Source organism: Scomber japonicus, chromosome 11 (genome assembly GCF_027409825.1).
Source record: "Scomber japonicus isolate fScoJap1 chromosome 11, fScoJap1.pri, whole genome shotgun sequence".
NCBI classification, from domain to species: Eukaryota; Metazoa; Chordata; class Actinopteri; order Scombriformes; family Scombridae; genus Scomber; species Scomber japonicus.
The window spans coordinates 18,803,249-18,828,210 of NC_070588.1; the positions used below are offsets into that span (position 1 = coordinate 18,803,249).

At 37.8% G+C, this 24,962-nt stretch overlaps 1 protein-coding gene across 1 annotated transcript; it reads right to left on the reverse strand.

Annotated features, from left to right (window-relative positions):
- Nucleotides 1-14,437: 14,437 nt before the first annotated feature.
- On the reverse strand, nucleotides 14,438-17,041 carry slitrk5b (SLIT and NTRK-like family, member 5b). The gene has a single exon (XM_053328722.1). It carries the CDS (start codon nucleotides 17,039-17,041, stop codon nucleotides 14,438-14,440), a length of 2,604 nt encoding a protein of 867 aa, XP_053184697.1.
- Nucleotides 17,042-24,962: the final 7,921 nt, after the last annotated feature.

Below are 24,962 nucleotides of genomic sequence, written 5' to 3' on the forward strand. Positions count from 1 at the left end.
CTACAAAGGACACATATCACATTTTGTTAATACAGTTTGTTAATATGAACTATTTATTACTATAGCTTTATTATAGCAAGTAAATTCTTGATACTATTTACACAGCTAAATGGACATATAAGAAAAATACACCAGTGAGTATCTTGTGTCTAGTTTTGAACCTAATAAACACTAGCCACTCCAAAGGGACACACAAGGATACTCACAAGGTCCCTACAGCTTATTTTGGGAGCTTCAGATTGATTTCCTTCTGGATATTATATGGGCTCATGTCTTTCAATTGACTTAAAATGGTTCCACAACAGCTAAATTACTGCATTTAAACTCCAGTTTACTGTGCAGGATGGGAGAAGACAAGAAACATTTGTTATAAACAGGAGTTGGATTTTTAGTATGGATCTGTGACATCCTTTAGCAAAATCATAGCACATCAGAATCAGATGTATGAGGATACAGAGCACTTTCAGGATTTTAACGTAATGTTCAAGTATATTAAAGAGCATAATATACTTTTTCAATATCCTTATATCAAAGAGGATGTTTCTCAGTACTATGAAGGGAAAACAAAATGTGACATGTCAAAAAGAAATCGGTAAAAAAAAAATATAACAGAAAATTGAAAACCGAAAGGCTCATATTACTAGTAAAAAGACATTTAGATTGACAGTCAATGTCAAACAGAGTCTGTATTTAAAGTCGGCAGCTACAATTAGAGTTTAATACCAGCAATGCTCCTCTTTGACAAAGACAAATGTAAGAAACAAACAGAACAGCATAACTATGCATATAAAATGCTGTTTCTATGTGTGGGTGTGATTTTTAGTGCTGATATTTAAATATATATATTTGTGTAGAAACAGAAATACCACAAAGAGGTGATGCAGCAGTTGCAACATCAAGAACTGGAACAAACATCAAACCATGAAAGTTTTATCCCACATTCCTCTGATGCAAAACCAGTCTCTTCATTCTATGTAATGAGCTTCAGTGGTTATGCTTTTTGATCAAACAGTTGTATTTATTGTAAGAAAGACTTACAAAATAGCACATAGAATAAAATAGCAATAGCAGAATTTGTCTCATAAAATGAAGAAAGTAATCCACTTTCAACCTCCACACATAAATTAAACCCGTCCCCTTTCGGTGCTGTTAAGGGCGAAGAAATCTTCATGTCCTTAATGGGAATTCATATTTTATTCTGTAATTAGACCCTTGTAACCCTGGTAGCTGAATGTAAAGTGATGGGTTAATGGTTGCGTAATGAACACTCAGGGATCAGGTAGTGAGATGTGCAAAGCAAAGTAATTACAGACACAGATACACACCACACTAACAAACGCTATACACCCAGTGTTGTTTGTAAATGAATTCTGTCCTTACTACATTATATTACCAAGAGGCTGCATGCTGGATGCTAGGGAAGACATTTAATGAAAGAGCTAGAGAAATTTAAAATCTTTCCAATGTTCCGACTTCCATTCATAAATAATTGATCAATTTTACGGTACATTCACATTGCCTTGACATTGCAAAACATTGTGCTCAGCTGCATTATTGTAGAACATTCACATTTAACAAAAAAAAAAAAAAAAAGATGTTGCAAATACTGATGGAGTATTGCAATGTCTGTGGTATTCATTTACAGAGTAGGTACCATTAATTAACAGGAATACCACCTTTCTGAGTCACCTGACGACAAATAATGACTAATAGCTGTTTTGATAGGAATGTGTGCAAGAACGTTTTTGTGCAGTAGATGCCATAGTGCTGCTATCAAACTAAAAGGAACATTTACAATGGGTGGCTCACTTATCAAAAGGCCAAAGTAGACAGTAAATAACAGACTGGAAAATTTCTCATTCAACAGGAATTCCAAAGCTGTCTTATATTTCATTTTCTTTTACGTTCCCAGAAATAACAAACTAAAATCAATGACACTCTGTGAGAATGAAGGACATTTTTCATTGTTTTGTTGCTTCTCTTTACTGCGTTACACCGTTCTAAGCCAGAGCAGGTTCCAACCCACATATTTAATGGATTTGACTGTATGGAAAACCACAGGGGTTGACCTCATTCTTGAGGATTGATGCATTATGGGACCCTCTGATCAGAAGGGGTATTTAACATTTTCTGTCTTTGTGGCTTAATGCTTATCAACGTATCCTGCTGCTGATTAGGCTCCATTCCTGCTTTAATCCGGACAACTTAATTATACAGGAGATGTCAGACTTCCAAGGACGCTCTTATTCCAAGAGTGGTAAATCCAAGTGTGAATATTTGATGTTGCCATCATCCTGTACCATAGAAATTCAGTCTCCTGGGAGGGGCACAAGAACATACTGTATATGAAGAGTAAATGTGATTTATCCATACATGCGTGAAAAAAATCTAATGCTCAAAGATTGATAATCTGAACTGAACCATACTGTAATACAGCCTAATGAGAAATATCATGCCAGGCAAAAGCTGAAGTGCAACATATTTAAGTTTAATATACTGCTTGTAATATCTGTAAATAAGAGACCATAAACAAAACCTGCTGCTGCCATCTGCAATCATCACAGCAGGTGTTGTTGCTGTATGAGCAAGAGCTTACGTTGATTAATGTAGCTCCTGTCCTAATGATAAAATTGTAGTGTGAGAGCATACAAGAAGTGGTATAAGTTGCTATAGCAACCAACCTTTTCCCTGCTTGACTGTTTTCCTGTGAGTGGATGTTGCTTTGATCTGGTAGCCGATGGCTAGGTGAGGAGTTTAACTGTGTTATAACCAGTGGAAGAATTCTCCCTGTGGTAAAAAAGAACCCATCCCATCAAGATTGCAATCAACACTCTGATTAAAGGGGAGGAAAGACTGTATGTTATCATCTGATTGCATATGTTTATCATCTTCTAGGATACGAATGCCATCTCTGAAAGGTGTGAAGCATTTTATTGAACATTTAAAAAGCAAAGTTATCCATCAGATAGTTTTTAAAACATTTTTTTTGTAGGATTGCTGAGTGAAATTCTTTTTCTTTAATTAAAGGATTCTATAAATATGCATGTAAACCTCCTCACAAACTCAGGTATTTTCAAATATGCAGGATATGTGATGAATTATTAACAGACATTGTGAAATCTAAAATAGTGTCTTTGAATTATTCATCCTACATTCTTATGAGTTTCATACTGTAAACCAGAGCGGAGATTGATTTGTTATCACACGTTAAAGACATTGCATTAGCAGCTAGTTTACTGTCTGTATTAATTTGATGTACAGAGAACTACATATAGTTCTAACTTTAAAACAGCTCTGAGGAGGTTACTCACACAGTCAGTGAGCTCAGCCGAAGCCGGTGGCTCTATAAAGTAGATGTGAAAATGTTTTTTTCATGCTTTCCAGAAGGGCATTAACTTACTTTACACCTGACTGTGTTGCCACAAGAATGTTGTGTATTTCCGAGGGTCCTTGTAGAGCTGTATGCCTGAGCCTGTAGTAGTAAGCTCACATTTTTCTGTGACAATAAAAAAAGTGAAACACAGACCTGCACCAGATTGCCTTTCGGTCATTACAAGTAAATCTTTTCTCTACAACACTGTTAAACCACTAGCTTGTCTTGTGTTTTACTTAAAAAACAATGTTTTAACTTTTCCTTTATCTACTATATTCCTAATATGCCACCGGTGGATAGTGTGGTGCCTTAAGTGATCTGACAGGCTGGCAGTCACCTCAGTTGCTGTAGCTGATGCTGCATTAGCAGATAAAGCTGCGTTCAAGACTCATCAGGGATGAATGTTTTCTCTTGATGTGTTCTGAAACATTTTAGTGCTAACCTCAGCTATATGACAGTACTGTTGAGTTTAGAAAAAGCACAATACTTTTTCCTTTTGTTGTTTGTGTGAACTCAGATTGACGCCTCTATACAGTATTTCATATCATTTATGTCATCATTAAAACGTGGGTTTGAAAGTTTAACATCCACCTTGACATGAGCATTCATAGTGAAGCACTCTAGCATGAAAATAACAAGGTTTCTCTTTCATCACAGAATGTATGATAGACATTTATGAGTTGGTTAACACATATTAAATTGATCACAAGTCTTATAATTCAATTAATCTTGATTTAGAAAAACTATATTTTCACTTCAGCCTTGAATGGAATGGGACGACTGGCTTATCATGTAAAATGATTCTGAATGAACTTGAATGTGTGTTGCACTCTTTTAATACAGTACCAGTAGATATTAAAGTGTATTATCTGACTTTCTAAGATTATCTGCTTGATACTTTCACTATCATCAAAGTTAACACATCATGTATGTCAGCTTATTTTGGTACATTTTCAAATCATCTTGCAAAATGTACTGTTACATGGCATATCAAAGGTTTAAGTGGGATACATAAGAAGTTTTTTAGCCACCATGTGCTGTATTTTTACCTTTCTGTATGTTATCATTTCACACTATTCTAAAGGAAAGCATTGTTTCTTTCTTTGTCTCTCTTTTCTTATAGAAAAATCAAACAATCCTTGTCAAAATTGTTGAAGTCCTTTAATGGATGATTGGACAAATTTGACATGTCTTTTGAGATATGTGGGACATCTTGGCAGTCAACCAACAATAGCCTGTCAATTACAGTGAACAACTGAAGCAATGTGTTACATAAATTGCTATGAGCCTCATCAACATTACCAAAGCTGAATGGAAAACATAGCTCTGGTAGGGGGTCCTCTTAGTCTTTTGGCTTGTTGGGAGTTATGTAGCTGCACAATACTTAACAGAAGGAGAAACTTGAAAGAAGTGTTTTGATGGACTTGCCACCAGCCCACAGTACACAGCCTTCAGCAAATAATGCTTCCCACTGTGGTTAATGAGGAAAGATATGAATGGTCAAACGTAGTTAATCCAGCGGCATTGGTTTACCACTCTTTGAAGTGCTTCTTTTTGAATATTAATGATATTCATGACCTATTTGCTTCTTCATTTTATGGAAATTCCTGATGGCCCTGTTGCCCTGATGCTTTCACTGAGGATATAAAGATTATACTGACACAACAACAATATGATTAACATGGGAGTTGTATTCATAAACTTCTGAACATGGATTTTGGCATAGAAGTGTAGACTATTCATAGTTCTTTGGGATGTCTTAACAATTGTGGGAATGAGCATCAAAGTCAGGATCTCATTATATTATAACCAATAAAAGTCTGGGTGAAGACATTTGTTTGACAGCTTATATCTGGCAGTGCTCTCAGGGGCTCAGAAGATGGTTACCCAACACTCCCACCTTGCCATCTGTCTGGATCCATTGTAGCTTGCTGTAAATCCCACAAGGCAACTCATAGTGAGGAGAGACAGAAACACGGAAAAGTGCTTTTAGGAACCACAGCACACCCTCAGACTGTCACGAGAGTTGAATATGACATGAGAGTCTTGCTATGCCTTAAACTGTTCACCACTTAAAAGTTATCCTCAGGTTTAAATATAATAGTGTCTGAGTCGCCACAAACAAAACAGACAATGCTATGTACATAAATATCTGAGATGTGCTGAAACAGGATTTTATAGAATGACCAATAAAACTGCAGCCACACATTATAAAACACAAACACAAGAATAAGAAAAGAGATAAAGAAAAATACAGAGACAGAAAAAAATAAGATATTTGTATTTTTCTATGAGAGAACTGGATGATTTAAGTGGACAGTAGCCTGTATCTCACATGCCAGGTCGTTAATATGTTTGCATGTTCTGTGCTGTGAAGTTACTGAACCAGATGCCAAAAGCTTGCTTGGTTATGAGGGTCACAGTAGGTTTCCCTGTCACCCCTAGTGTCTGTTCTACTGCTGTGTCCTTCAGCGAGATACTGTCCGAGACCTTATCAGCACAGTAGGTGCCGCGGCATTTATCTGACACTGTGCAAAGGCAAAAAATATTGTGTTTGTTTAGTTATATAAAAGAAATGATACATTACCCTAAAACCCCTAAAAAATAAACATATTTTGTTGCTGGATTAAAAGTAAAAGGTACACAGGTAAGAAAGACAACAGACTGAATTCAGTATCTTGCAGCCAAGGTGCGCCACACTCATAATCCATTTAGCTTCTATATGTACCTACAGTTACATGCATCGCACCTTTGAGCACAGCAGTGAGATGAGAGGCCTCGGTGCCAGCATGTGTTTACTGCAGTGAACTCCATTTAGACCGTTATGATTCAGGTTCTTAGATTTACTTTATTTATCTCTCTCTCTCTCTCTCTCTCTCTCTCTCTCTCTCTCTCTCTCTCTCTCTCTCTCTCTCTCTCTCTCTCTCTCTCTCTCTCTCTTTCTCTCTCAGACACACACCGCAACATGATGATGATGATTATTCTTCTTATTATTATACAGATCATATTATTATAAAGAAATAATCTTGCCAATCGTGAAAAAATGAATTTGAAACCTACAGTTTTTACTCTACACCATTTTTGTATGCTTAGCCATCACTTGCACTGACCATCAATATGAAGTGAAATTGCAGCACTTTAAAGTTCGGCTCAGACATTTAATCATAATGCATTTAACATTTGCCCTTTACGGGGAATGTAGGACTGATGTGATGTTATATGAACTGATTTAGCACAATTGTTAAAGCCACTTAAGTGCACACAGAAATGCTTTATAGGAAATATGTTAGGGGTATAACTCATATAATTTGTCTCTCCCACTATATAAAGCTTTGGTCAGATTAACTGCTATGTGTCAGAACAGACAGAACATTTGAACTTTTCATTTGCAGGCATGAGGTTAGCTGTCCATTTGACTGTCAGAGATGGTCAAGAAGGAGAAGTAGCAAAATGTGCTGCATTTAAAATTCAGGTTGCTACAGTATGGACAGTCTGTAATCGTGCACTCACATATCATAGCACTTAATTCAACAGCTTCACTGCCAAAATCAGATTCATCTTGTGGTGTGAAAGTATGACACCTTTACAAAAAAAATGCATGAAATAGTAGAAAATATAACTCTAACTTACAACTGTGGAAATATATCTTTAAATTCAATATAATTAAAAAATGTATTTGATAATTTAAAATGGTCAACTGCAGAAACCAATGCCCTTTGCAGCTGTCTCCTTTCTTGAGTCTGCCATTACTGGTCAGGCAGTGCTGCTTATTCATTGTGAGATGTGTGTCTCTCCTCTCTCTCAACTGAATGAGAAAACACAAACAGGGCCCTTTCAGGTCACATCTTTTTCAAATCAGGAGGAAACACTACTCTAGTGGATCAGGCTGGTATGCTGCATTTATAAATAAATCCCCCATGAGCCAGAAAAAAAAGCCAGATTTTAGAACATATTTTGTGAAAACATTCAAATATAAGGCATGTTGTCCATCTAGGCCTGTTTGTTGTCACTATAAGTGACAGGCTGACAATCACGTCTGTCTATGATAGCAGTTTTAGTGACACTTCAGGCCAAGATATAGAGAAGGACATGCCCTTGATGTGCTGAAGAGCCATGAGGGAAAGGGACTGATATAAAAGGGGTGGATATCGGGCATGGATGGAGGTTAATGCATGATGAGCAACTCTGCGGGGCAACACAAGAGCTGCACAGGATGGTAGTTACTGAGGCACTGAAACATGATATTCAGAGTGGATCATTTTGATTTGGAGCATGTTATTAATTTGTTTGGGTGCTGGCAGGAAATCTCAGAGAAATACAGCATCTTTTTATTTTGCCTTCTTGCCAAAGCCTTTATTTCTTCTTGATGTGAAAAATCATCCTCATGTTTAGTGTGAGTACTATAAATGGGAGGATGAAGGAGGATTTTGTCACTTTTCTCAGGTTGGCAGTAGTAAGCCTGGATAAGCTCTCATAAATATTAGTGTGTTTTACAAATACTGTTGTTGTAAAATAAACTGGCAAAGTTAGCACATCCCAAACCCAAATCCTCCTTTTTGTGTTAGTATATACCATTTCATTCCAGCAGCAGCATGCTATTTTCTCTTCAAATCAGTCATAAACAATGGACATCACTCTGACACACACTACAAACAAGCACACTGGACACATAAATAAAATTCAAATATGTTCAAAATGTAGTCCATCAATTATGATTTTGAAAGAAGATTTTTTGAAAGACGAAAAGAGAGGATGAAGGTATTGCCACGTTGGTTGACTAAAGTCCTTGAGGCAAGCATGAACACACTCTGAGTCAATAATTTATGCACCCAGACACACACACATTCAGACAAATACACACACACATACGCATCCATGTATATACAAAGTGAGTGAGAGAGAGAGAGAGAGAGAGAGAGAGAGACAGAACATTCCGGGGAAAAGACACAGGGTAACAGAAGACTGAAAAGGCTTGAGGGACAGAAACGTAGTCTGAGAGTAACGACTGGAAACCATACATATGTCGCCAGATGTGAGATTCTATTTAAGTCTCCAATGTGAAAGAAACAGAGACATATCAAGCAGATTTGAGTCAGTAGTTCTTCTACGGTTTGCTTGCCCGATGCAAGTAGATAGTAAGGTTTTTCCTTTGGTGAATGCTCACAGTCATATGCTGTCTTCACACTGCCTGACACATCTCTTCAAGCGTACATAATGTAGATCTGCCCTAATTTCCCTCTCCCTAGAAAAAACTGGGGTCTTCAAGCAGCTCAGCAACACAACACCACAAATCTGACAAAGAAATGAGTCAGTCCACACTGGTTAGTTATCTTGTTAAAATGGACACAGATCTGACATCTAAAAAATGCAGAGGAAGCAGTCAAATGTGTGTTATGCAAGTCTTACAAAAAGAATAATCTGAAGTCTTTTGCAAACAATGTTTACATTTTTAGTGTAATCACATATGGGCCAAAAGGAGTTTCAAATTAGTTCACACTGTGTCAACGTAGTACCTCTTGATCTAAAATTGTTTTTCTGTGTCAGGTAATTGGATGTTTCCATGGATACTGGGCTTCCTGAAAGCCATGTCTGCTAAGAATATAGTTTCTCTGCAAGTGTCTGCTAGCTTATGCATGCAGATGTGTTTCTCTTGTTCATACTGCACAGTTACAGTAAGGTCACATCACCTTATTTCAGCTTCATGCACATCACAGATGACAGAGCAGATTAAGGGCGTGGGTTTGGTTTTAACTTTGGAAGGAACATTTCTTGTCAGATGGCCCAAATAATTGTGTGTCTTTATGTGTGTACTTGCTTTATATCACTCACTACTATTTTCTCTTTCATAAGCACATGTGCACACACACACACACACACACATACACACATAAACAGCCTGACTCTGCATAATGTTTACTTTACTGAATACACATTTGCTGACTTGCTGAAACCGGCTTTGTACCACGATTTCTTTCACACATTTTTACATTTTATTGTACTGATCAACAGCTTAACTAGAAATCTAGGACAAAAATGTATATTTTAAAAATAACACATCATCGACTGTCATAATAAATGTTACAATACATTAAATGCATAGAAGCCTCTAGGTAATGTGCGTCTCTGTAACTTGCTGCTTTAAGGTTTTCAAACCTCAGTGTTGCAGTGATGCTGAAACCTATCTTTAAATCATCTCAAAAACTCCTTTCAACTCCTGAACTTAAGGGAGGATCTTGCATTAAGACATCAGAGCTCACCCAAGAGGTTGCAGCTTACCTGTCCATGTGTCTATGCGCTGCTTAAATGTAATATCAGTTGACAATTCTGTCACATTTATAATGTTTAAACTATAAATACTAACTGCTTCAGATTCTCTACGGACTCTATTACTGCTGCTACTGTTGGGCTGCTGCTTGTTGACAATAGGTACAACTTAAAGTTAACTCTTTAGGGCATTTTCAGAAAATACACAAACCTGGCAACTCTGCAGAGAAGTTATCATGAACAATATGTGGAGTTAAAGAAGCTAGATTGTTGGAAGTCAGTAAAAATATCCATTTTGCTCCAAAGGTGACAGACAAAAGATGCCACAAAGGGCTCTTGAGCAGAGACGTTTGTGATGTTAATGCTGGACTCCATAGAAAAAAGACAACTTAACATAATGATGATTGGTGATGGATTGCTTGTTAAGTACTCATTTAAGTTACCTTTTTGATTAAAAAGTGGCTCCTAATCTTACACTCATTTTAAAATGTTATCGATGTTATGTTGTTGAATAATGGAGTTCGGTATGAGTGTTTAGTTCAGAGGCTGTTAAGTTGGAGCGTCATCATTGGATACTCAGGTGAAAGTGTCAAATGTGGGACAAAAGTACTTGTAGCTGTAAATTTCGGATTCACACATACAGCTGTGTTCTGTGTGAACTTTCTTCACCCACAGTCAGATGTAAACCAGCAAATCTTTGTGCAAGTCTCACGTAGTGAAAAACAGAAAACTGCAAATCTTTTTCATTTGTTCATTAAATGTCAAATATCCTTATGCTTTCAAAAATATATTACAATAATATATAAATATATTACAATAATTACAATATAATATACAATGAATAAATCAATAAACACATAAATAAATAATACATTTGATCAGATATTTTTTTGATCCAAACATTTCCACACATTCACACATTAGAATGCATTTATACAAAATGTTTTAATATATGGTAGATACACAGCTATAATACATCTGGCCTTATTTTTAGGCCATAGAGAGATCAAACATTTTTAATTCAAACGTGTACAAGAAGCTAAAATTTAGTATAAGCACATTTTGTAATCCAGCCCTAGGCCTGTTCTGTTACTTCTATTTGTGCAGCTGCTTGAACACTTGGGGCATCAGATAATCATTTCATTTATACATGAGAGAATTGATCATTTAAGTTCTTAGTCAAAATGTCTTTGGGTGATTCTGAGTAAAAGGAAGGCATCATAAATTACTAACTATGCTATCCCGATGTTGATTATGTAACACATCCGCACTTGTTATTTCCCATTTGCCTAATTGAAAGCATGACAATTGCTTGATCTGAACATTTGAATTGGATATTGTAATTTTAATAATATTCTTAAAAACGCCAACAGGCTTTTGTGCAACATTTAAAAATGTCCTCTCTGTACTATGACATTTCCTGCCTACACTATGGTTTAGAAATGAGTGGGACACAGAAAACAAGGCTATACCAAATGAATGCATATCTTTTATTCATCAGCTAACAACTAAAGAAACAGCACATTGTAGATATATTTACCTCACAAATTCCTAGTTGCACTGTGTTTTTAGAATAAGAGAACACATTTTTGCTTTTCAGAGCCTCTGCAAGTTTGCATGGAAATGCTGATGAAGTGTTCTATTTACAATGGGAAGTTGACATAAAAAATCACTGTTTCATATGAAAACCAAACAAAAGCAAGAATTGGAATAAGATTAAGACACTGACTTGACCTCTACCTCTTTGCAAATTAAACATTTGCACATATACACAGAACAGTCATGTTTTTGGATTATCAGTCTTCTGTGAGAAAAAAAATCTGCTTTTGGTCATTACTTACAAAAAGCTGGAAAAAAACATATAGATCTGTTATTTACAGTAAGTACTGCATTTCCTTCACACAGTTGCCTTTGCAAGATTGTTACAAATGTAAAGACACATCTTAACAAATACAATGTTAAAAATGAACTGCGTTGGATTTTCTCCAAATGTACTGGCAAGCTACTTTATTTGCCCTTTTGTGATGTGCTATTCACTCATCTACTTGCATGTAGTTTGGTTGTACAAAATTTGACACACATTTAAAAAGAATGACTAATTTAAGAACTGAAGCAGTTAACTCAATGTCAGCCACTGTTCACAATAATAATAATAATAAAAAAAAAACATTTTATGTGTACCTGTATGTTTTGCAGGTTTACAGTGTTTTCACCACAAAGTTCACAGCAATATACCGATTTTAAAAAATTCCACATGTAACACATTTCAATGTACAAACCTGTGCAGGTTTACATCATGCTTCTCTGTGTAGATTTCATTTCATTTGTTCTGATGAATTTCCAAAGAGCAGAGACAAGTCAGGTGACAATATAATCACGAAATGACTCTGAACACGTGAAAGGCAACAAACCAAGACTGTATTCTTGATAAACAGCATGACTAATGCTGTAGTGTAATAAGTGGTGACATGCAGACAGGGTCCAGATACACCATGTCCTCTAATTAGCTGAGTTAAGATGACAGGTTGCGTGCATAATACTGCATATGATGTGAATTTACTGTCTATTAAACTCTCAGGGTAAGTCACATTTCTTGGCTTACACTATTGACCCAGAAATTGGTTAAACTGCATTATAATGTGCTTAGTTTGCTTCAGAGCATAGAACACTTTTATGCATAAAGACCACTCTTTCCATTCAGCTGCTGCATTCATTTGTTGTGCTTTTCAATCTAATAGCAAAAGCTCTTGCAGACCTTTACACATTCGTTACACTACCCATCAATCCATTCTTAAAAAGAGAGAAAACAAAACAGCTAATTGCAGTCAAATTGCCAGATTTCACAGGACACCACACCAAACAGATGAGACAAAAATGCCAAGTAATGAAACAGAGTTGTCACTGTAATGCAATTAACACTAATACACCCAGTATTCCCCTGAAAACACATGGAATTAAAAATACATTAAGTTTTAGAAAAAACAAATTATCCAAAATTTGGTACAAAAGTACCTCTGAATATTCATGTGCATTACATTTCAAATGAGCATTTATGGGATGTGATAATATTATTAAATATTATGTATATGAGTGTTGGTTTGAGACTGATGGGATGAGTGTTGGGCATTTTGTACAGATTGTCTAAGTATACTGTCTATCTATGCATAGTGCAAGATTTTTCTAATGTGTTTATTTTGTGTATGTAGTTATCAAACCTACTACTATGGCTATATGCACGTGTTACCATACTGTGCATTTCAGAAAGTGACATCATTGTTGACCTATAGAAGTCAATAGTGCATTTTTTTAGTAAAAGGAAAAGAAGAAAGAAAGAAAGAAATATTACAAATGCTTAATTTCATATTTGCTTGTTGGTATAAAAATATGCAGTCATTTGAAATGTTGTATATGGGTCTGAGGCCAACACATCTCAGGCTGTATTTCAGACATAAGTATGTATATGACTGATATTGACTCTTACTGCATTGCAAATCTACTCAAATGTATTGCAACTGAAGACAATTTTTGTAGGTGTATTCAGGCATATGATGAAGAGAACAGGTTTTAAGGGTACAACGTAACACAGGATGGCGCTTTGATGCACCCTTCTGAGTGTCAAAGTTTGCATATATTATGATCTGATTTCCTGTGAAGTGCTTTGGTAGTGGTACAGATAAAATAAAGCTACTAATCACAATGAATCCTTCCAAGTGTGTTTTTAAGTGTTTTTTGATATAATATGCCAGAAAATGAATTTCTACACATATGTTTGTGACATATGACGTAGATCAGATTAAAGCAAAATTTCTTTCAGTTACAATACATTGTGATTATAAACCACAGTTATAGTTACAATACATTTTATATTGAACTCAGTACAAGTGAAACATGTGTCCATAATCCAAAAGTACAGTTGATTGGTTTTATGGGGGAAGCTTCGAGGGAACACCACTGATTCTCACAGATTACCCCATATGCACTCGGTCAGTTCAGTATATTTTTAGGACACGAGTTATTCTCTCCCAACCTACAAACGATTCAGCACAGATTCACTGGCCTCATAATCAGTAGTGATTTGTGATATTGCTTTATATCAGAATTTGTTTTAATCATCTCTGCATCTCATATGATCATCCCGGAGCTGTGCGTCGCGGAAGACAAACTACCTCGCTTAATGTGTCTGACCCCATTTTTCATTGGAGCACAGTTTCCTAACAGATGTGTGGGCTATGTGACTGCTGTCTACACCTACGCATGGGTCAAATTCATGGTTACTGATGCATTTACTTAGAATACATTTGGTCAAGTCTGATGTTAATTTTGAATACAATTGAAAAGACAGAACTGGTCACCATGAATAAGTCTGCAACAAAAACCTGGTTTACTTTGCAGTGAGAACATATCATCTGCATGGTTCATTAACACTTATGAAACGCAGCTAATTTAAGTGTTAACGCTCATGTTATCGTCAATGAAACAGCTCCAGGGTGTATTTTATGATAGGATGAGTCATAAGAACCCTGAATCTTTGGCTGTTTCATCATATTTACACATTTTATCTAAACTGTTTAACACCACAGCAATAAAGTGTTAAGTGATACTTTAAAATGAGCAGAGTTCCCATTTATAGCTCAGTCCTGTAAAGCATGATTCCCATAAATGCCTATTGTAGCTCACAATGCACTGTACTAATAAAGGTGATAAAATAGTAATGCCTGTTTTTTAAACATGGTCTAATTCCTGATTAAAATGGATACACCACACCAATGTGTCCACTCTCATGTCCAGGGGTCAAGTCCCTTAGAACTGTGTAAATGTTGTTCGTTTCTCAAGAACCTCTAGATAATCTGGATCGATATGAAGCTTTGCTTTCAGTTCCCAGTACTCACTCCTGTTGGGCTCCACATAAACAGTACTTGGTGCTGCACAATAGAGTATTGTCTGTTGTATTCTCTCTGGGTGCGTGTATTGATGTCTTGCATCAAAGTCTGAGGTATACTGACTCGATGAATGTGCTGTATGTCTGCATGGTAATGTATTGCTGTAGCGTGTGGTCCTGTCAGGCTCAAGCACATCTCTGAAGTAATATGGATCATCTTGGCGTGGGGTGGAGGGCTTGTTAAGAGGCTCTGGAGTAGTGGCACTGTATTCTGAGCTTAGTACATTACTGGCTGCCTCTTCATCCGAGTTACCCAGAAAAGCGCCACTCAACTCATCGAAGTCTCTAAATCCATCCACTGATTTTCTGTCAGTCGGGGTCTGGGCAGTAGTTCTGTGTGTAGACTCAGTGGGAGGCGGAATATACTCGTATACATGTCCAGCAGATGTTCTGACTTTTGGAATGGATCCCTTTTTGTAAAGGCCATATTCCATGTTGAGAGAGCTAATACACGCATTCATGGAGTTGTTCTGCTCATTTTGATTTTTTTGATGTCTCTTTTTCATTGCCACAAACAATCCCGCGGCAACAAACACAGACACAATAAACATGAGGAGGAGCGCCAGAATCATCACAGATAAAGGAATGGCACTGTATTGTGTGTCAGAGTCCAGGGATGTTTCTATGGTGATAGTGCTGCCTGGAAATGATTCTTCAGAGGGTGGGATAATGGAAGCAAGTATATCAGAGTTATTAGGGCAGAAATTAGCTGTCTTAATGTATCTCATATCCTCCCCAGCTAGCCTCTTGGGCGAGCCACAGATGACATTGTTTACAACTGTGCCTGTGCTAAGCTGCTCCAGCCACATCTTCAACTCCAGTATGCTGCAAGAGCAATCCCAGGGATTCTCGAACAAATCGACCTGCACCAGTGCATTAAGCTGATCCAGCACTCCACTGACTGGCACATATCGCAGATGGTTGTTGCGAAGATTTAGTCTGGCTAATGTTAGACCATTAAAAGTCCCCACTGGTAAAGTTTTCAAGAGGTTATTGTTTAAAAAAAGAAGCTGGAGTTTGGGTACATGTTGAAAGGTGTCAGAAGTGACCTCTTTAATGACATTATATTCTAAATATAAGAACTGTAGGCTATCCAGTCCATAAAACACATCAGCTGTAAGATGGTCGATCAAATTCCCATTAAGGTATAGTCTTCTTAAAAGTGACAAATCGCCAAAAGCTCTGTCATATATGCGTGATATTCGATTGTTACCGAGATGAAGCAAATCTAATCCGGTCGCTTCAGTGAAATCGGATCTACGAACCACAGGGATATAATTTCCAGTAAGATACATCTTTTTGGGATTGTAAGGTTTGGGATTTAAATCAGAGATAGACTCGATTTTTCGCTCCTGACAATTCACATTCAGGCCAAGATCTGAAATTTGAAGATTACAGGTGCAGGCAGTTGGGCAATCTAAAGGCACAGGAGATTTGGTTTGATATGAAATAATCTGGCCATAATTTTGTGGTTTATTAGATGGGATGCGAGCAGTAGGTCTTGATTTTAATTTTCCTGACTGGCGAGGTCCCTTAGTTGGTCTTGATGAGGACCGTGCTATCCCAGATGAGGTGAAGGAGGCTGTTACGAGAGCTGGTGTCGTCCTATAGTATGCATCAGTGCTCAGATGTGGCAGGGGGGGCATCTCATATTCAGCAATGGCTCTCCTCGGGCATAATTCTTGTTTTGAAACCTCATCAAGATCTCTCCCATGAAGGCGAAAAGGGAACTCACAAACAACATCACCGACTAAAGCTGTGTATGATATGCTCTCCAGCCAGGTCTTAAGGGCAATCAACTCACAGGAGCAGTTCCATGGGTTCTCCTCCAGCTGTAACTCCACCACGCTGTTCATGTGCTCCAGCAGACCTGAGTAGGGAAGCACTTTCAGCTGATTCCCCCTTAAGTCCAAATGAGTCAATGGTACATACTGGAAAATGTTCACAGGCAGATTAGATATTAAGTTGTCATTTAGAATCAGGACCTCCAGATGTCGAAGTCTGCTGAAGGCATTCGGTGCCACATGAGTGATATAATTATAATCAATCTGTAGATATTCCAGACTGTCAAGGCCAAAGAAAAACTCTTCCTTCAAGGCATCAATTTTGTTATTGTTGAGATGTAATCGTTTTAATCCCTGAAGTCCATTAAAAGCTCCTGCTTCAACCTCAGATATGTCATTATTTCCTAAATGTAATATTGTAAGTCCTTTGTACTCAACAAAATCATTGGCAGAAAGCTTTTTCAAAAGGTTCCCTGTAAGCAGCAGATGGTACTGGGAGAAGTACACCGGGCTTATGTCTGAGAGACTTACAATTCCTCTGTTTTCACAGCTCACTGTAAGTATTCCCTCTCTCTCCTCACAGGTACACAGTCTTTGACATATTTCTCCATAACGGCCAAACATCTCAGTAGTGCACACTGATGTTGCACTTAGCAAAACATATGAAACCCAAAGATGCATTTTCCTGCAAATGATGGCCGATGCTCACAGTCCTGCTAAGGTATCCTCAATGTCATCTAGAAATAGAAGACACACATGATGATGTCAAACAGGCAGGCTGCAATGAAAGCAACTTCCACACAATAAGCTGTAGTCTGCTTGAGTCAAAACATAATTTGCCATCACCCAGAGGTAACTTCTGGCTGTATGGCTGCTGCTTTAAAATGGCTCAAACAAAGCGGAATAAGAAGCAACTCCTTCAAGCTACGTAAATAACAAAAAGCAAGGTCAAAGCAAGACATAAGCACAAAACAATGGACTGAATCCAATGCGAGGGGAAGCCATAACGCGTTGTCTTGCAAAGACGTGAAAATGTAATTTAATAGTTTGGTCATTTAAAGCGATGTAAATTAAGGTTAGCTGGATTTCTGTATCACAGTGCACGCCTTGTCAGACATAAGACAGCCTGCATGATCTGTAACTCCTGCTGGAAATACATACCTCACGCACATTGATGGTGGTGGCTCGTTAGGTATTTCAGCGCATCTTTTTTTATTGTTAATCCGTTTAAAAAAAGGAAATATCGGATCTATTCAATGCAACCACGTTCGTCGTCACTAAAGCGCCGGAGAGAATGAAAGAAACGCTGATCAACCATAACTGCCAAATGCTTCTCTTTTGCCACGCTGTGCAGGAGGAGACACTGCTGTGCCTGGTAACAAAGTTGCTTATTCTCTCTCTCTCTCTCTCTCTCTCTCTCTCTCTCTCTCTCTCTCCCTGTGTCTCGCCCCCAGTGGACGCTCACGCACACACGCACTCTCACTCGGTGGTCGGGAGGATGTCAAGTCATTTCATGCACAAAGAATCAGCTCACTGGAGCATCATACCGAGATACGTTCCCTCAAAAGATGTTGACCTACCTACAAAAAGATGTCCCAAAAATATCAATAATTCACTGGGACTTTGTGCGCTTCTGCGCTCAAGCGGTTTGTTAAACCGCTTATCATGTTATTCATCCTGAAAACAAAACCTACACCGGTGTGTATCAGCTTTTCATAATCTGTCAATCCTGTAATGTTAGGTATCTGGGGTGCATGAGATGAAACCTAAACGTAATAATGATAGCGAGTCTTTATTTTCCTGTGGCGACACTACATTTTTTTAAAAACACAATGGCAGCTCAGTTTATTTATGTCTGTATCGCGCCTTGCAGTCAGAGGTCAGAGGTTGGCCGCGTGTAATGTAATGGTCCAGTCAGCGTATTCTGTCAAAATGTAGCAAGACCCTCGAATGAACTGTCACACTGAGTTCATTTCAACTCATCAAAAGCAGCACTAAAGTACTTATAAGGCCTGATAATCATGTGATCTACTGCATAATGCATGATCACACTGTGACTAACTAGTGCGTGTATTGATCATCCCCCTTGTGCCACCAGAGTTTTAAAATAAAAAAATAATATATTACAATGGCGCTATATTTGCCTGTTGGTTTATTAACATTTAAGAGTAAACTGTGAGTCACATAGAGTATGACTCATTGCCCTCAGTGAAGAATGTTTTCACCTGATTCTAATGAAAACCAAACAGTTCTGGCAGGACTTCTAGCAGAGGTATAATTAGTGTGCATTATTCAGTTCTCTTCATTTTCATATACCGGATGTAACATTTGAACTCACGGCACATGTTGCATATAAAATGTCATGCTAGTTTACAGACAAAGCAAAAGGTAAAGAGAAAGACCTGTCATGCTCTTCTCAACCTGATGCGGTGGCACTGATGTGGAAACATGTCAAGTATCGTTGTATATCGCTGTGTCCTCGTGGAGCTGTATCCATCATCCTCTCTACTTGGCTCTTGCTCACATGGGAGGAGAGCAGGCACATCAGGGACACTGCCTGTGGCTCATATTAAAGAGTATGAAGGCTGTATTCAGCCTGCATGCAATTCATTTGTGCATCTGTTTACTCTGCCTTAAGAGATTTATGCTGCACATTGGGCTAGACCCTCAGCATTAGCCATCATTACACCACTATTTCTGCATAAATTAGCATTCATGTTTGTTGCAAGATTATAAGCAAATGGTATATCTTATTGCACTAAGATAGCCGTGATTGCAAGGAGGAAATGTGTTTTAAAAAAAATATTAATTCAATTTTATTTTATATTTAGTTGTGTGCATTTTATTAATGTTCACACATCTCACTACAGAATGGTGCTCATCTATGGTTAAAATGTGTTGAAAGAACATGAAGCACACGCAGGCGATGCATGATACGACCCTCATTTAATATCTCTCCATGTCTTCCATGACACTGAACATACTGTAATCTTTACCAACTGGGAGCTGAAGACAGCACTCTCTTCACACACACATTTCAAACACTCACACACAAGCACACAAAAGGAATCAGTATAACAAATGACTGGAAGAAAACGATGATGACTAACAAGTATGTGCTCCAAGGTCAGAAATACACAAATGGAGTTGGAGTCGTGCCACAATGGATGATGGGTAGTGCTTCTGATATATGTTCCTTACAGATGGTGCATTGCACTTTGTCATCTGTGTCCAGCTGGAGCATACAACAACACTCTGCATCCCAGTGAACTGTTATTTCATTGTCTGGCAGGGGCACTACTGTCACGGCTTTGAAAAGGCCTTGTTGCATCAGAAGTGATGTTACATAGCACGCACACAGACAACAGAGTTTTTAAGATTATTACTGCATGTTAGCACATTATGCAAGGATTGTTTTTTGGTGCTGTAATAGTGTTATCTGACTTTAAAGCTTTTGGCCCCATGAATACTTGCATAGACGGTCTGTGTGTAAATCAAAGTTTGTAAAATCACAGTTTCCTGTACTTAGAACCAAGACTGTATTTGCAGGCCTGAAATATCTGGCACTGTAACAATCCATGACCACAAGGACAGTGAAGAGATGCAGATGAGACTTTAACTTAAAATGAGGTGACTGTGAAGTATGGGCTGCATCGAGGGACATTCCTGGCAGCCTGACACACTGGATCATGGACTACATACAGTGATCTATGAAAACACAGTGTCCATTAAGGGAGTGCAGTGTTTTCCCTCCTGAACTTAAGGCTCTACTGAATGAGAAAAAGAGATCTTTCATGTCAGGGACAAAGAGCAGCTGTGGTGGGTACAGGAGAAGCAGAAGAGGAAGATCAGTGAGGGCAACAGCTACAGGAAGAAAACTTAGGACAGATTCCAGCAGAGCAATGTGCAGCTAGGGGCATGAAAAACACCTCTGGATACAAGAAATCTAACAGCAGACGTTCTGAGAAACACGCCTCCTTGGGGTCTTGCTTGTCTCTATGAGGAGGTGGGGGAGAAAAAGAAAATGGCAACGTTATCAGCCATCACTCCTCATGGATCCTTTAGTACCCAGGACAGCTCCTTCTATGGCAAGCAGCAGTGTGAAAAAAATGCACACCGCCACATGATTTTCATCTCTACTGCCAGGAGACTCCGCTGTTCCCTGCAGACTATAATAACACCCAAACAATAACACCTAATTTCACATGATAGCTGTTTTTGAACTAATTATGAGTATCCACTATCATTATCATTCAGTTCTATCTCAAACATATGCTGCTATTCACTTTATAGACACTCCAAATGCACATTTTCATTCAAATAATATTCACACATCCCCCACATTTTCATGTCCTCTGACAGATCCCCCAACACCGCCTACATCACTCTGAGTTTTGATTTGACAGTGTGTTCCATTTAACTTTCAGCACACTTCCTTGTATAAGAATTTGTTGGGGATGTGTGTGTGTGTGTGTGTGTGTGTGTGTGTGTGGTGTGTGGTGTGTGGTGTGTGGTGTGTGTGTGTGTGTGTGTGTGGGGGGGGGGGGGGGGGGGGTAGCTTCTTAGAGAGCTGAACTTTTGCTGTTGTGAGTCCATAAAGCTCAATGAGTCTTTCTATATGGTGGCAGATCCAATTTGGTTTGACTGTGCTGGATAAGTGCTCCCCTTATGTTCATTTTATTTTATAATATTACTGTTTAGTACAATTGTATTCTTTTTCTATTTTGTTCATAGTGCTATCTACTACTTTCTTATTGTATACTGTGTACATATGCTCACAGTCCTGCCATACATGTGTGTTAATGAGGTGTACAAAGTATTAGGAACACTTTTCCATATAATACACCACCACCTCCCACTACAACCCTAATAATCAACATGAAGTAGAATGATCACCTTTTCAGAAGCTGAACATGTCTAAGTTGTAAAAGTAGAATTTATGGCAGAGTTATTGTACTGGATTGCATAAGATTGCACAGGTATGTCTATTATATTTCTCAGCTTTTATTTTTTCTGCTTTTCCCTTGTGGTATCTATACGATTTCATAGAATTAAGATCAGAGTGTTTTTTTTTTATCAAGAGCCCACCAGTATATACACAACCAACCAACTCAAATTTAAGGCCTGTCCCCTTAATATATGTTTCATGTCATGTTATATACACCACCCTGGGTGTAGAACTATATGAAGTGGGTGGGGCTGTTTTTGCTGGTAAGCCCTCCACTTATCTCCGATAGTGATTTTAAAGTAAAAATAACATTTAGTTGTACCAAATTTTGTTTGGGACCTCTTTAAAATATTTCAAGGACACCTGGTGGATGAAAAGAAACATAATCAGAGCCTATGTTTTTGTTTTCTTTGCTAGCTGCTATGGCACCACCTGTTGGTCAAAATTAAGAAATACAAAAGGAGAAGAAGAGAAGAAGAAAACAAGAGGAGGACATATTAGACAAATGACTGAGAGTATAAATACTGTCTGCGCTGTACAGTATGAGCAGAACAAAAATTGTCCTCATTACCCCATCTGCCTTTAAAGGACAGAAAACATGTTTTGCCCCCTGGGGAGAGAGCTACATGTCCCAATATCATGAATAACATTAAATGTCTGCTCATTTTATATTATTTTTAACCCATATAGTTGACAGGGATATTTGTAATGAAGGGTATTTGAAATGCAATCCAGTTTGCTATGAAAAGGCACCCTATATGTTGATGTTGTATCTTTGCAGAAGAGAAAGCAAAAAAGCATTTGAAATCCTTATTTTTTGTATCTCACGCAAGGTCAAATTAAAATGTGTTTGGTGTGTTTGGGATTTTTGAAACCGATAAAGACAAAAACTAGATTTCTTTTAATTTGGTTAACCTTCAAAGTGAGACCTGAAAAAATACAAGATAGCTGCCTGCCTGTTGAAGAGCTGAGTACCTCTGAGGTCCTGTTAGAGTCAACAAGACCTAGAAAGCAGTTATTACCAGGAGTTATAGATGAAATGGAAAAGCTATTGGTGTCTCTGAGTATGACTGTTACATTTCAATGACATACAGTAAGTGTAACTGGAGTGAAATAACCTGCACTTACTTCCAATTGCTTCAGCTTGACCTTTGACCTGAACCAAGAGCAGACAGGGATTCACTTCAATAGCTGCAAGTTTATAAATAAAAATTCACAATGCCATTTGAATTACATAAAAAATTAGTTTGAACACAAAACATATGCCAATTAGTTTCTTTGTCTTTGCCTCATTTTTCTTCATATTCCTCATGTTTATTTATATTTTGTTCTGATTCATTTTTCTTATTCTTACTATGACCCCTGCTCTTGTTGTTATCATTATTCTTATTTTATTGCTTTTATCTTTCTATTGTGTACTTCATCTTTTTATGGTGCTTCTATTGTGCTATCTATTTATTCTGTTTTATCTTTTTATGCAGCACTTTGGAAACCTTGTGTTTGTTAAAATCGTGCTATATAAATAAAGTGGATTGGATTGGATTATAATTGAATCAGTTTGGTAATGATCTTTTTGCTAACCAGAGTCAAACTGAGTGATCTAGAAAATGGCATGTAATTCTACCTCAAACCTTTAGGTGTCACTGCTGGCTTATGAAAGAATCTTCTGGATTACCTTCAGTATTTCTTTTTATTTGCTCTCTCATCAACAGGATATAGGGCCATTGAATGACTCACAGCTAGAGTTAATATAAAACTAATTTGATGCTGATTATGTCAAACATATACTCACAGTTTCACAAATGCAGTGTGGATGCAAAAATATGATTAATGCATGATGCAAAGCTTGATGCTCTCACAGTGACGCTTTTTGTTTGACGTACTGTTTAAAAGGAGCACAGTGTAGTCTCTGCTTTAGAGAGGATTTTCCCTTTAGTTCTGTCACAGCTTGGGAAAATACCCTCTTTCGCTGAATATAATAATGACTTATTGCATTTCATTATATTCTGTCACATATTTTGCCGTAAAAATGGTAAAAAATAAATAAATAATTGGTTGTACAGAGAAATAACATGAAATGCATTTAACATATTTATGTATTTTTGAGACATTATTACACAAAGCATAAAATAATGTTGCCTCACTAGGCTAAATAATAATAATAATACACCAAAGAACCTTAAGCCACCAGTTGAAAACAGTACAAGCCCTGGTTGTGAAAATCAAAAGGCTTACAGAGAGCACAGCCATTTGTTGTCTTCACAACTTCTGCTTGGGGCTGATGAGAGCAAGATAAAGTCACAACATGTTCACTAAGGTCAATTGCTGTGTGGCGTCTGTATGTGCCCAGATACCAGAAGAGCTTCCCTACCCTCTTAATTAAATACTACATTCACCTTATCTCGGTTCCTCATGCTGACAAGACTCCAGCAAACTAAAGACATCAGTTCTTTGGCTGACAGATCAAATGCTAATGAATAAACAAACAAGCAAAAATCACCATGCAAGTCTTGAATGAACAACAGTACTGCAGCTCTCAGAGGACTGCAAAAACCGCACTACTAATCTGATGCAGAGAGATCTCTGCGGGCTTTATCTTTGACTTCAATGACTCAAGAGCCGAGGTAATTACCTTGGTCAGAGAGGTCGTTGTGGAACATAATGGAAAAGTAACTGTGTGGGGAGTTGAACTTAGTTACATTTAACCAAGCAGGTGCAAGGACACTAAATGAAACTGTGAGTGAAGAAAGTCAGAATGTCAGCTTTTGGGTAGAATCAGTCAGTAAATGAGTGTGTGCAGAAGCAGAAGCAGCAGCATTGTGTTGTACAGTTACTGTGACCTCCATGTGTGACAATCCAAATTTGACAGTTTTGCCATTTTGTCTTTGGAGTAATTGTTTTCAAATTAAATTCTGGCTAACACAGAGCTACTTTGATTGTCAAGAGTTGATACTTTCCCCCACAGAAACAGGTTGTTACACAATTCCCTATGGAGAAGAGACAAACAGTGGATTGTAAAAGTGTGGCAGCAAGGTACTTGAGCTTTATTTAGCTATGTGCCTTTAATCCACATGGGGATTGGGTGCAATGTTGATTGTTCGCAACCACAGCATTAAAAAAAAATAAAAAGGAGGCTTCTGTGATGTTGCCACGGTAACACACATTGTGCCTTTAATGACAGGTTCTGCTCACATCTTTTAGGTGATCATTTGCAGCCATGATAGTATCCAACTTGCACTGCACTGATTTGCTGTGCCAAATAATGAGGTTGCATATGTTTTTTTTTACTCATTCAGAATGCATTTTCTCATGTAAAACATACTGTGTCATTTATTTGTTTACACATGATAATTAGCTCACAGTATGTGTGCGTTTGCATGCATGTTGTGTCATGTTGTCTAACAATGTGTTGCTGTGTGTTTAAGAGTTTGTGCGTGTTTGCAAGCATGTATCAACATGTTGCTGCTGCTGCTTGGTGTTATGCCCCTGTTCCGCACCAGTGATGATCATTCAGCTGACCATCACCTCTCTGCCTGCTCCCATGTGGATTTGGTTATAAAGCAGGGAAGAGCAGCGGCTGAGACGACATAAACAGCATGAGTATTTCTTTCACGTTTATCAAACCATCCACCATCCAAACAGTTATGGAGTTGC